This window comes from Copadichromis virginalis, linkage group LG11, assembly GCF_057382275.1.
Source record: "Copadichromis virginalis isolate Kocher_CV1m ecotype Utaka linkage group LG11, C_Virginalis_male_GT1.1, whole genome shotgun sequence".
Lineage (NCBI taxonomy): Eukaryota > Metazoa > Chordata > Actinopteri > Cichliformes > Cichlidae > Copadichromis > Copadichromis virginalis.
The window spans coordinates 24,305,467-24,318,080 of record NC_140628.1 but is presented as its reverse complement, the minus strand read 5'-3'; the positions used below and the strand labels follow the sequence as shown (position 1 = coordinate 24,318,080).

The window sequence follows — 12,614 nt, the reverse complement described above, 5'->3', positions numbered from 1 at the left end:
CTATATAACCTGTATATGAATAAGTTTATGTATAGGTTGCTCACAATGGAGGGCAGGGGTGTGTGTTACAAGGCTCCTCCTCAGGAACAGGTTTGGCTGCAGAGTCACACTTGCTCTCTGAGACGACCTCGTCTGTATCACGGCTCACACATACGATGAGTCTATTCTGAGTACCTTAAGAGAGAGAAAGAGATGGACAGATTCTTGTACTTGCTTCCAACAACCAGAGGAGGGAGACACCAACTCATCCAAAGTAATTAAGCAGATGAGAGAATTTTTGGGGTGTAACACGTATGAAGTCCCACAATCAGAAGTCTTACCTTTGCCACAGGATGCAGAACACTCGGTGAGGCCACTTCTCTTCCACACAAATGGCGGCAGGGTGTCCAGTGGCAGGTCGGTGCGAGGGGGGATCCGAGCATTCCTATTGGGCGCAGATCCTCGTGGGCGTGACCGCTCAGGTGTCCACTGGTTCGAAGTTGGGAGCGAAAACACAGAGGAGGAGGACGAGGAGGAGGAAGGGTAAGAATGGACTGAATTGGGAGGAGGAGGAGGAACAGGGTCTTCAACTGAGACGGTGAGAGGACCTGTGAGAGAATGCCAACAAAGATGGACATTAAAGCTCAAATATAAAGGAGAACGTGACTGGGAAACACACAAGAGGCGTTATTAAGAGCGGCGAAAGTCGAAAAACATGTTGAAATGATGGAAATAAGATGAAAACATTAATGATGTCATGACGAGGTCAGCATCTCATGACAGCCAACATATGGATCAGATAGCCTCCCATCTAGGTCATCTACGCACACAAATACACACAAACACACACAAACACACTCGTGAAATAATCCCTCCCATTTGGCCCACAACCGCACCCATCATAAACCATAAAGACGTCAGTCATTCTCCCAGAATCTGCATTACAGTGATGTTTCCTTTAGTAACTTGGAAAGAATGAGTCTGGAGAGCTCCACATTGACACGGTTCAGCTATGTGCTGCACATGACTGCTGGGAAAGCTGCCATCTAGGCTACTGTACACAGCATAGAGAAAATATGGTTGTCAAACAGAAGAGAGGAGGTCAGAAAGCCGGGGTGTCATAGACTTACTGCGAAGGGGTGCCCTCGCTGGCTCTCGCTCCCTTGGTCTCTCCCTGGGTGCCTCTCTGGGCGTCTCCCGCTCTCTCTCCATTAGGCTCTCGGTCTCTCCCTCTTTTTTCTCAACCGGAATGTAATACTCATAGTCAATGCCTGGGTTGTCCTTGTGGAAGATTATCTAAAGAACAAAATGGAGCCAAAGAAGAGGGTGAAAAAAAATGCCTGAAAATCGCATTATTGATTCCCACAGAGAAATGTTCTTGTTACAGGTCAGAGGTCAGAATGAACTGGCAGGAGCTTGATATCATGCTCAAGAACCCACCCCCTACATAATCCTACAGTCTTATATATGAGATATAATCTAGTCAAGGTCATTTAGACTTAATCAGCAGGGGTCTCATTTCAAAAACATTTTGATCTGCTATACTTTGCAACTGATCCTGAGGGCCTTCAGTCACAGCTTTAGTTTGGCGGCGTCACATCTGCTTGCAGAGTGAAATTCATCTGGAAGAGCTAAGAGTCAAAATATGCTTTCTTTAAAAAAACAACAACAAAACAAACTCTGACACCTAATTCCTAGAAGGATGATTTAGAGATTAACTGAAAAGTTCAGATTTAAATATATAGCTGCTGTATCACCATTAATACACCCACGTCATTTAACCTTTTGGTGTTTTATCTGTGTTAAACAAACAAGATCTAAATGTCTGAGTTTTAGGGGTGCGAGACATTTGATTTGGCTGCTTTTGAAAAGAGTCAGAGCTGTTTCCCCTAGCTTTCAGTCTCCGTGCTAGAGTATGCTTTGCTGTCTAGTTGCTCAGTTGGCTCTAGTTGGCTTTTCCTTAACCCCCTTCATTCAAGAGCACAGGATTCATTTCCAAAATACTAAATTACCACCTGGGTCCTAAAGTCAAACAGCTGGCCTTGTGATGGAAAATCGAGTGCTGTCAGAGGCATTTCTGGGATTTTTTTTACAATGAGGTGGCAGGAAATATGAAGTTAAAAATGTAAGGTAAGTTTTCATGCTCATGTGCAGGGCCTTAATAAAGATGTGTTACATGGAAAGGGAGCTCTCTGTGACTGTAAAACATTTAATATTCAATAGCTATTTAACAAATGGTGAAACAAACATTTAGACCTATTACTTAGGTAAGTATTGCTTATTTAAATATAAGTATTATACAAAATTAAATGTATCGTATTATTGGATTACAATTACTGGATTATAATCAGTCATGCACTTACCTTAATTTTGTAAAAGCAGATGATTTAATGACTTTATTAATTCTGTGTAACATTATCTATAATAATATAGCACAATATAGAAAACATGGAGTGGTTTCAGTGCCACTCCATGGCCTCCCTTCGGACAGGTCCCTCAGTGCCTTACTGCCTAAGACACCACTGACTATTTTTCCTAATATTGGAAGGTGTATTTAAAACAGGGATACAACCTGTGACTTAAAAAAAAAGAGGACATTTGGGGCCTTTCTCCCCCTCTACTTGGAGTGCCCTTGTGAGTGGAGGAAAAAAAAAAGTTCCTGGAGTGAGGCATTTTAGTTTGTGGTCTGTGTGTTAACTCAAATCTACAGGGTGTGCCAAAAAGTTGATTAATTTATATATTTATTTTGCAACACTGGCAAGGATCTAGAGGGAGCACATATTCTTAATCCATCTAACAAGCATGCAATGAGCTACACGGCATCACAGTGCCGCTGCCATGGTGACAGCGTTTTAATCTTTTTATATCTTACTTTTTGTATCCCGCTAAACCTTAAAAATGCTGGTGATTCTTGGGGAGATCAAACCAGAGCTATTTTCTTTACCTCCTCTGATCCTGATGTTACTGGATGTGAAGCTACACATGACTCCTGATCTTTAATAAGATTTTAGCCCGAGGTTAGCGCTGTTATTATTAAGCCTTGGATAGTTTCAGGTGGCTCAGGATAAGCTTTAGTATATCCTTCTTTATCCTGCCATAATACTAAAATAATTCCGTCTCCTTGGAGGATCTTGACACAGAGCAGAAGAACACAGCTTCGGGCACAAAACAGTGACATGAAGATATATTAGAGAAATATTCTGTACGTATACATGTTTCTCTGAGTAAATCGTAATTTTGTAGTGCTGGTCCATGTGTTCTTTCAGAACTTACATATAGCTGTAGCTGTGTCTTTGTGGGACCTGGTGCCCAGAGGGACTCGCCCTTTGCTTCCTCCCCCTCCGCCTGTGCTCTAGGCCTGGTGTAGGTGAAGGTAGTGCCCCCTGCTTGATACTCCCCTGGGGGGTCCACAGCCCAACGTCCGTTCACCACGGAAGCTCCTGTTCCACTCCTCATGGCTGGAAAAAGGGAGGAGGGAGTGGGAATGTCAGAAGAACTGGGGTGAATTTTTCTTTTCTTATTAGGACCTTGTTTAGTCTGGTGACTTCTTAGAAAATCCCCCCATATGCTCAAACACATTCCCAAAAAAGACAAACACAGACCCTGGAGTGCTGTGTGGTGAACAAAAAGGAGGCTGACAAGAAACACACGCACACACAGAAATCTACACACTTGACTGATTCTTTATGAGCTCTAACAATGCTAGCTTAGAGTCTGTGAGACCACAAAAATCTCAGGTCTCAGTCAAAGCCAGCACACACACGATCACGGGCCAAATCTCATTCCCAAATCTGCACTATCCTCGCCAGTATTTCACTTTTACTGGAGCTGTAGGCCAGCATTATTCAAGAAACCCTAAACCGAATGTGTGCGTGTGCAACTCATCTTACCCAGGTAGTTAGGGCTCGCTCGTCTCTCGGTGATGTTGATGAATGTGGCTCCGGGTGGGATGTCCAGGATCTTGTGGTAACCAAGAGGAACCGTGGTATTGTGGAAGCTTCCCGTCACCTTTCGACAGGATGTTTCCCGCCCACCACACACTCCACATTTGTCAATCACAGAGCCGGAGCCCAGCACCCCGTCACAGCCCTCCGTCTGACAGGAGAAGGAGTTGAAAAGATGTGAGTGATGGGTCGGACAATGAAGGAAATGTGGCTGGGAAACAATTGAGATGTTAGAGAAGGGGTGGGGATGGAGAAAAACGGGTCCAATCTTGTTGACATTTCGCATCCATTGCCAGTGTTTATTTCAACGTTGCTTATTTAAATCGGTAACTGATGCTCGCTAGATTCCTGCCAGGAGCAGAAGGGTGGAACGAGGGTAAAATCAGAGAGTGAGAGTGCAAATGAGAGAAAGAGGGAAAGATGCAAAGAAAAGAGGCCCCGAGAAGGGCCGTAAAAAGAGCCTGACTCTGAATGCCAGTTTAAATCAGCTTCCAGACGTGAGACTGAGACAGCCAGATTCTGGGCTTTGTCAACCTCTTCGAGACAGGAGACACTTGGACTCAGACACGTGAAACAAGAAATCTCGCACACACATTTGAAACCACTCACCAGACATTGTCCTTCCACACACACATCATTGGTGCTAACATTGAAGCAGGGCGTCCCGTCTCTGACACGCTCTGACTGACGGACGTAGAAACGATAGCCAGCGGGTCTGCAGGTCAGCTCGCACTGCTTGTCTGCCCCAACTGTAACACAGAAACACAGGGCAGCAGGGTCACTAGACAGCATGTATGTTTTTCTTAACTCTGTGTGTGTGTGTGTGTGTGTGTGTGTGTGTGTGTGTGTGTGTGTGTGTGTGTGCGCAGAGTTTTTTTCTCTCTCTGACAACCACGGAGAAGATACAGCTGGAAGGATGAACGTCTTTCCATGTGGTCAGGAAACTAAGGCCAGACCATGTAACCCCTGAGAGGGAGAGTGATCAGCTATTTCCCCGCTGTTCATGGCTGCACCTTCCCAGCGGATACATACGCAGAAAAGAGGTGTAATCTTAAGCTTGAAAAAGGCAAGATTTATGAGTGCGACCCAAAGGATGCACGCAGCAGGGCGAAGTGTGCGTGGAAACACAGAGTCGAAGAACTGAAGAAAAAGGGCACCGCTTCAAGGTAAAAGAGAAAATGAAAGTCATTCAGTGCAGAGAGGATAGGGAAGATAAATAGTGTGGAGAATACAGAAAACTACACAGGGCAGAGTGGTAAAAGGAAAATGTGAAGAAAATAAGGAGCTTTTTTTGAAGAAAAAGAACTAATATATTTGAGGGCATGGCATGAGCACAACATCAGCAGACCGTCTTCAGTCCTCCATTCGTGCCTAAACATGATGCTTTTTCAGACTGCAGGGTGTGTAAGTAACCTGTATTTTATGAAAGACTCAGAGTTACTGTAATTCAGCATGTAAAACACCAAGGAATAAAACAGTCACCCACAACCAAACTCCAGACAAAGTTAGTTGCTGGTTTCCTCAAATGTATGATGTAGCCTACAACTTCTCATCATAGTCCTAGGAGAAAGAGTATGGGTCTGTTTCCCAAAAGGTTAAGATCTTCATTTAAAATGAAGAGCAAGACACAGAGGAAGGGCTGGTGATTGGGTCCACTGTTTGGCAGTTTATTTAAGAAGAAGCTGTAGGGGTATGTGAATGTACAGGCCTGTGATCATGTTTGTTTGAAACAGGGCTAATGACATGAGCTCACTCCATGAGAAGAAGAGGTAGCTGAAGAGAGGAGGGAGGGGCTCGAGGTTAAAGGGGAAAATTCTCGTCTTCTGAAACTGTAAAAACCATTAAATTCTGTACATATATGAACACCGTGCCACTTTGCCTGGAGCAGTCAAAACAGCATACAGATAAATAATTTTCTTCTTAAAAGAATTTTCAAAAGCCTGCGTTAATCTTATGATGCAACCAAATGTTGTTTGTGATAATACAGCAGTGCTGCAAAATGGTTACACTGTTGCAGAATGGAAAAATTTCCACTCCAAGTCATGACATCAGCAGAAAGTAAACCGAGCTTTCCATCACCTTCGAAGTCATGAGGTTCATAGGAGATAACGGAGAACAAAGGGTAAAGGTCAAATACCAACGCCCTGCTTTCACCTTGTGAGGATTCAAAGAGTGTCGTATGACACACATTCAAAGGAAATCCATATGCTTTCAGGGTCCTCAAATCTCTCAGAGTACCACATTGCTCAGCCAGGTGTCACACAAGCAGGAAACTAAGCTATCTTGTGCCGGGATCAAAGCAGCTGTGACACCGTACACCAGATCACTCAAAAGTGACTTACAAAAGCATTAAACTGAAAAAGAATGTGTGACAAATGTGTGATAACTGGGGTTGAGGGAACGGCCACGTGGCCCTCTTACCTCTACCATCGTTTACTCAGTCCCGATGGCCCAGAGAGCAGCTATCTTTAAACTCAACCTTTAATGTCAGCTGCACACCTGTACAGTTTCATGACTGCATCTGGCACGACTGCAAGGCCGTCGAGTTCAGAAAGGACAAACACCTGCCGAAGTACTCAAAACCTTCGTGGTAGTTCCTGTTAAAGGAACCGAGGCTCCGGGATCACATTTTGCAATGATCACTGCACAGACTGAGAGAAACATGGGGTGAAAACCATATCATAGATGAGAAGTCGTTAAAAATATTAATGAATAACCTCCACTTGGAAGATAAGGGCAAGTTAAAGTAGACTGTTAAAATGTCATTTCAAGCTTGGGCTGACGTACAGATTGAGATATGTGGTTTTTATGTTTCCACAAAGGGAACACATATTTCCAGCGTTAAGGAGTGAATTTCCTCTCGCTAAGTGGGTGGAAGTGGTGAGGAGGGCATTAAAGCAAAACAGTTGAGCTAGACTTGATGTTTTAACAGTTTTATACAGACACAAGGCAGGAGATTGCGCATAAGTTTGCTTATAAATACACTGTGATACTGTAGCAGCAGTCCTTCAACACAGGTAAACATGGAGTTCGAGGAATTTAAACAATTTTTCAAGGGACTAAAGATGTAGAGACTAAACAGCAACAGATTTAGCGATGAAGGGACTCAGCAGAGTTTCCAGAGAAACTGTATTAATTCTCAGTGAAAACAGGACAAAATAAAACACTTTATCATGTACAAAAATATGTCATCGTGTCCCGAGATGGATCCCTGTTGGAAATCGAGAGAGGGGCAGGCCTAAGACCACATGATGGAGGACATCATGTGGTCTTAGGCAGAGTTGGAGGAGATGCTTCAAGTGGGGAAAACTTATTGCAGACATATGTCGCATTGAGGACAATGTGATCTAGACTAGATGAATGGAAACTATCTAATGCCAATGGGAAAAAAGCTTATTTATAACCAGCCATTAACAAATATTCAAACCAGCACATTTGAAAAATAGATGAATAGTATAATATAGTTCTTATATATTATATAAATAAGAAGTATACTACTGTATATTATATACTTTTCATTCCTGGAACTAATTTCTTAAGGCTAGCCTTTAATTGTCTTGCTGTAATTGTAATTTATTCTGATTTCAATATATCAGAAAAGTTTGCTGTTGACATAAGGTGGTAGAAAACAATCAAATTGCATCAAACTGTGCAAAACCGTCCTTTTTTCAGCCTCGGTGTGCCCCTTGTTTACCATCTGATGACTGCAGAGAGATATGAGAAGATATATGGTACATATTTAGAAAGAATGAGAGAGAGAGAAAGAGATGGAAAAAGAGAGGCAGCGTTCCCACCCTCTCTCCCTCCACCCTCATTCTCTCCATCTCTCTGTCATAGTTATCTTTGAGAGATTAGACTGGAGACAGTGACAGAAAAGAGAGGGGGAGCTAAAAGCGGGATACGTGTCGCCACACATGCTCTCTCTGCCTTCCTCATCACCTCCCTCATTCTCCGTCTCCTTAAGCCACGCTCGAGCGCGTCTCAGCTCCAAACTGTCTTCTTTAAATTTAGCCTTTATCTTCCATTTGTTTCTTCCTACTCGTCTTTGCCTCTCATTCTCTTCCACTGTCGCTCTAACTCTCGCTCCCTGTCTGAGCTTAGTGTTCAGACAGTGGAATATATGGTGCCTAAATATACTTCCCCGCTATCGCTTCATCTAAACAAACTCCAACGGGGAGAGAGAAAGAGAGAGGCAGTGGGACAGGAAGAGAGGAGGCTGGGTGTGCACAGAGGGGATGAGGCCTGAAAAAAGGAAATATTCAAGTAAAACAACACCTGCACGTGCAGCGCTTACAAATCTATAGAATCGCTGCTAACCAGAGCCGAGCGTGTAGCAGGAAATTAGTCAGGGCCCATCGCTTGCGTGGCTTATAACCACGGTGGCAGCTTTACTGTTTAAACGTACACTTCTAAACCCGAGGCCGCGCCACTCCGAAGAACAAACATAACAGAGCTCGTCACCTTGGAGGCGAAAACGTTCACAAGCTGACTGCACCGCGTAACATAAATACTGACTGGAAATGTATGCAGTGCTACAGAGCTTTAAACAGATGAGAGCAGCTGGAGAAAAATGACATGCAGCAGTCAGTGTTCAAACACACTCAAGCACTCCATCGCAGCCTCCAGCGTGTTGATAGGAAGCCAGATATGAAAATCTGGGCTGTGGCCAATGGGACCGGACTGAAGTAAACAATGTGATAGAGTTTACTTAGCGGAGTGGGAAAGGATCATCTCCGGTGCTGATCGAGTGTGACGTCACCTGGCTACAGCATCTGCCCCCCACAGCACAGCAGCATAGTGCAGCCAAAGCTTGGACTTTGGTGAGTGTTTTTGACTATTTTCCCATAAACTCCCCCCTACCAGAGGTTGCCCTTTTGTCCCCCCCCCTTATCCAGCCCTCTCCTCTTCTCAGCAGACCTCAAGGACACATCAGTTTAAAACAACCCAAAGTGAAGCAGAGGGCAAGGACGCACAGCAGCTCAATTCAGGATGCAGCGATATCTCTCCCCCCCCCCCCCCCAATCCCGTTTCACAAACGCACAGAAACCTGGTAGTGGGTAAAAGGAAAGCTCCCGTGTGTTTATGCAGACAGTTTGACTCCAGCTGATACCCCGCCGATGACTTCTGGTGCAAACACACAGAATTAATCTGTAGATCCGCCTCAAACTTCCCGAAGTCTGACTGAAATCTTAAACAGCCTTCATGGCTGACATGTTGTATTCCCCTGGGAAACACAAGGCATTCAGCTGAAACACACTCTCTGACCTTTCCCTCAGGTAATGGGAAAAAATGATCTGAAGCCATTCATGGGCTTATTTTTTCTGGCTGCAAGTACAAGTAAGTATGCAAGTATGAGTGTTACAAATAACAGACAAAAACTCATAATTATCTTTTTAAACTATGCTCAGACAGTATGCTTTACTGTGTTACTTTTTCATTTCACACCGATTTAGGGTTTTTCCAACACTGCAATAGGTTCACTGAGGAGGATTTTTATCCATGCCCACCCGCTCCTGTCTGCGGGCCTTTCAAGAGGTTTATTGTTTCAAGAGAAAGTCAGAGCAAAAGCACTAAATTCATACTTTCTCAACAAAGTATACATTTATCAACATGCCAAGTGATGGGATCTGCACACCTTCCATGCATCCCATTGGTAAATGTCATACCTGCCATGCTATTTAATTATTTTAGCCTGCCTACAGTTACGCTATATGGCCAAAAGCACTGGGCTGCCTACAAATTACACCTACAGGAGCTATTGAGGCATGGAAACCCATATAATTTCTGTGCTGATGTTAATGCCAGAGGAGGTTTGGAGCGCTGGAGTTACTGAGTCAGAGCGCTGGTGACTTTTACACGCTCTACGCCTCAGCACTTTACGTGGTTTGCCCCTCTGCTGTGGTTTCTAAATGCTTTCGCTCTTCAATAATACCACTTACAGCTGATTATGGAATATCTGGGAGGGAAGAAATTTCACAAACTGGCTTGTGGTGAGGGTGGCATCCTATTACAATATCACACTCGCATCAAGTGAGCTCTTAAGAAACAACCCGTTTGTTCACAGATGTTTGTAAAAGCAGACTGAGTAGCTAGGTGCTTGATTTTATACAGTTGTGGCAAGATTAGGGGCTGTCCATGTAGTGTACTTTAGAACCTGCAAGCCACCTTGCAAGCCACCTCCACCCCAGCTACGCACATGAAAGCATGGCGAGGTCCCAGAACAGAGATGGATCTCCAAATTTAAATGACCCCAGCTTGAAAAGAAGTTTCTTTTGGCCATAGGGGTCCTTGCTCAATCAAAAGTGCATGCAGCCTATTTTGATTCCACGACTGCTCCACAGTATTCAGCAGCTCCATAAACAGTCGGTTTATGGAGCTTTAAGATTAAAAACAGCTTCCTGCTGCGACCAAAAACAAGAGTGATAACAGCAAACTTAAACAGGATGGAAAATCAAGATAGTGGGCTGGAAGTTGATAAAACACTCAGTGGGAGAACTCTTTGAACTGCTTTCATCGGCTCCATTAAATAATCTATTAACTGGAGCTACTTTAACTTTTACTGTATCGATCGCGTGTCGTGCTCCGCTTTAATGAATAAACTCTACTGACTCGACGTTCTCAGCTGTGTGTGCTGTCTATATTTGGACTAGTGTGCTAACTGTGTATTTCTTTTTGACAAAATTTGTCAAACTAATGTACTTGTGTGCAGGCCGGGTGGTGTTGCTGATCTACTGTTACTGGGTCTGTGCTTCCCCCAGTGTCTGTGTGGGTCGAAGGAGTTCATCCAGCTCATCCAGTAATCACAAGTGCAAAGACAGACGGACACACAAACACGAATGAGCAAACGCTTTCTCCCCTCCTGTTTCTGTTTTATCTGAGATCCATTAAGCTATTCATCTAGAGCACAAGCACTCTTGCCAATATGTTAATAGCACAAATACACACAGGCTCAAGCACATATTTCTAATTCTAATGACAAATACTGTTGATATCATCCCACAGCTGTGTTTCTCTCTTCTCTTTCCCTCCTCGATTCCCTCAGCTCCATGCAAGCAATATTCACCCTTCCTATTCGTTCAAATTCCTCAAATATCCGCTGAGCCTTTTCTCTTTCTTTGCCTCCAGCATTGGAAAACAAAGACAAGCTCCACTGCTGCGAACCTTTGCACACTTAACCAAAGAGTAAACAAACACACGGAGCTGCACACTTCTGTGTGAAGAAACAAAGACACGCACGCACGCACACGCACGCAAGCCACGTTGTCTCCGTTTGCTCCCAGCGGTCATGTGACAAAACACTCGCATCCCATCACCTCTCACCTCCCTCTCCCCGTCCTTCTTTCTCCTTCTTTATCTCACCCAGTAGGAATCCGTGTGCTTAGTCAGAGTTGGGAGGAGAAACTTGGCAGGAGAGGAGGGGAGAAAGGGAGATGTTGGACAAATGAGAAGAAAAACAGAGGAGGGAAAGTGTTCGGTGCAAAGAATCAAAGCAGATTGGGTTCCAGTCATTCTCTGTTTCTATTGACTCTCACCACCCTCGAAGCTGCATGCAGATGTTGGCCTGCTCAAACGACAGAGAGCAGGGATTGCGGTGGGCTGGGCAAGCAGCGCAGGTCAGCCAGGACACACTCATACCAGAGACATATTTAACTCACTCAAACACACATTCCCCCCCAACCCCGCCTCCCCCATCATACCATTTAATTCCCCCAATAAGCCTTTTATAACATTGATGCACTGTGCAGCTCACCACTAAACTACCATGTGTGTTGACTCAGTTCTCACCCTCAGTGAAAGGTTCCCAGTTGTACAATCGACCTATGAACTCATTGGTGTTAAAGGCCGCACACTGCTCCGCCCTGGAGTCCAGCGCACCTCCTCGGCACACCTGCAGGACAGAAACACCAAAGCAGACGGAGAGAGAGAGGGAGGTAAAACAATTAATGCCGCAAACTGAACTGATGTGAAAGACAACAGATTACACAGAGGGCTGTTTCTCTCCTAGTCCCTGGGGGAAGTAAGGGTGGAGTGAGGAAAAGTTGAGGACAAGCAGCTAATAAAGAAGGGAAGAATTAACTTGACATCACAGAGGTAAGCACAAACACGCTATGCTGTTATGGAGAAAAACTCACACAAGCACTCCCCATGCTGCTTTGGCCAGTGTGCGAGAGTATAAGAACCATATGGAAATAATAGATTTTTTGGAAACGGCTGCTCACATAAATCCACCGTGGCTTTCGGTGCATGGCCACAGAATGTGAGTGACTGTGTGAGCACATGTACGAGTGTGTGTCTATGCGTGTGTGTGTAAGAACACATGTCAAGCTTGTGCTCGCTTAAGAAGGGTCCTTGTGGAGCCGTATAGTGGAAACAGTTTTTATCATACATGCACTTAAACGACAGCTGAGACATCAGGCAGACACAACTCTGCTGGTTTACGCTGCAGCGGCTATGACTCGCTGAGGTTTGCTGTAGTCCACACACAAGTGTTTTTAAGAAGAAAAACCATTAAATGCTGCGCTAATCAGGAAAAATATTTGGAGTCAAAAAGTAAATTCAAATATTTGTATTAGACTGTAGTTTCTTCTTCACTGTAGCACATTTATCATCTTTACTGCCTTACGAAAAGGGCCTCAGTCCATGGCTCACATTAGAAACCTGCCTGGTTAAAAATGGTTATACAGTAAATGC

General features: G+C 44.3%; 1 protein-coding gene across 1 annotated transcript in view; it reads right to left on the bottom strand.

Moving 5' to 3' along the window:
* The window catches only part of adamtsl4 (ADAMTS-like 4), a 52,754-nt gene that overhangs the window by 4,744 nt on the left and 35,396 nt on the right, over nt 1-12,614 (bottom strand). Inside the window, exons 5-11 of the mRNA XM_085473947.1 lie at nt 11,709-11,811; nt 4,533-4,672; nt 3,870-4,074; nt 3,253-3,437; nt 1,110-1,275; nt 321-587; nt 45-174 (exon numbers count right to left, since the gene is read on the bottom strand). Of these exons, the coding sequence (XP_085330073.1) occupies nt 45-174; nt 321-587; nt 1,110-1,275; nt 3,253-3,437; nt 3,870-4,074; nt 4,533-4,672; nt 11,709-11,811 (1,196 nt within the window). The remainder of the gene's footprint in view (nt 1-44; nt 175-320; nt 588-1,109; nt 1,276-3,252; nt 3,438-3,869; nt 4,075-4,532; nt 4,673-11,708; nt 11,812-12,614) is intronic.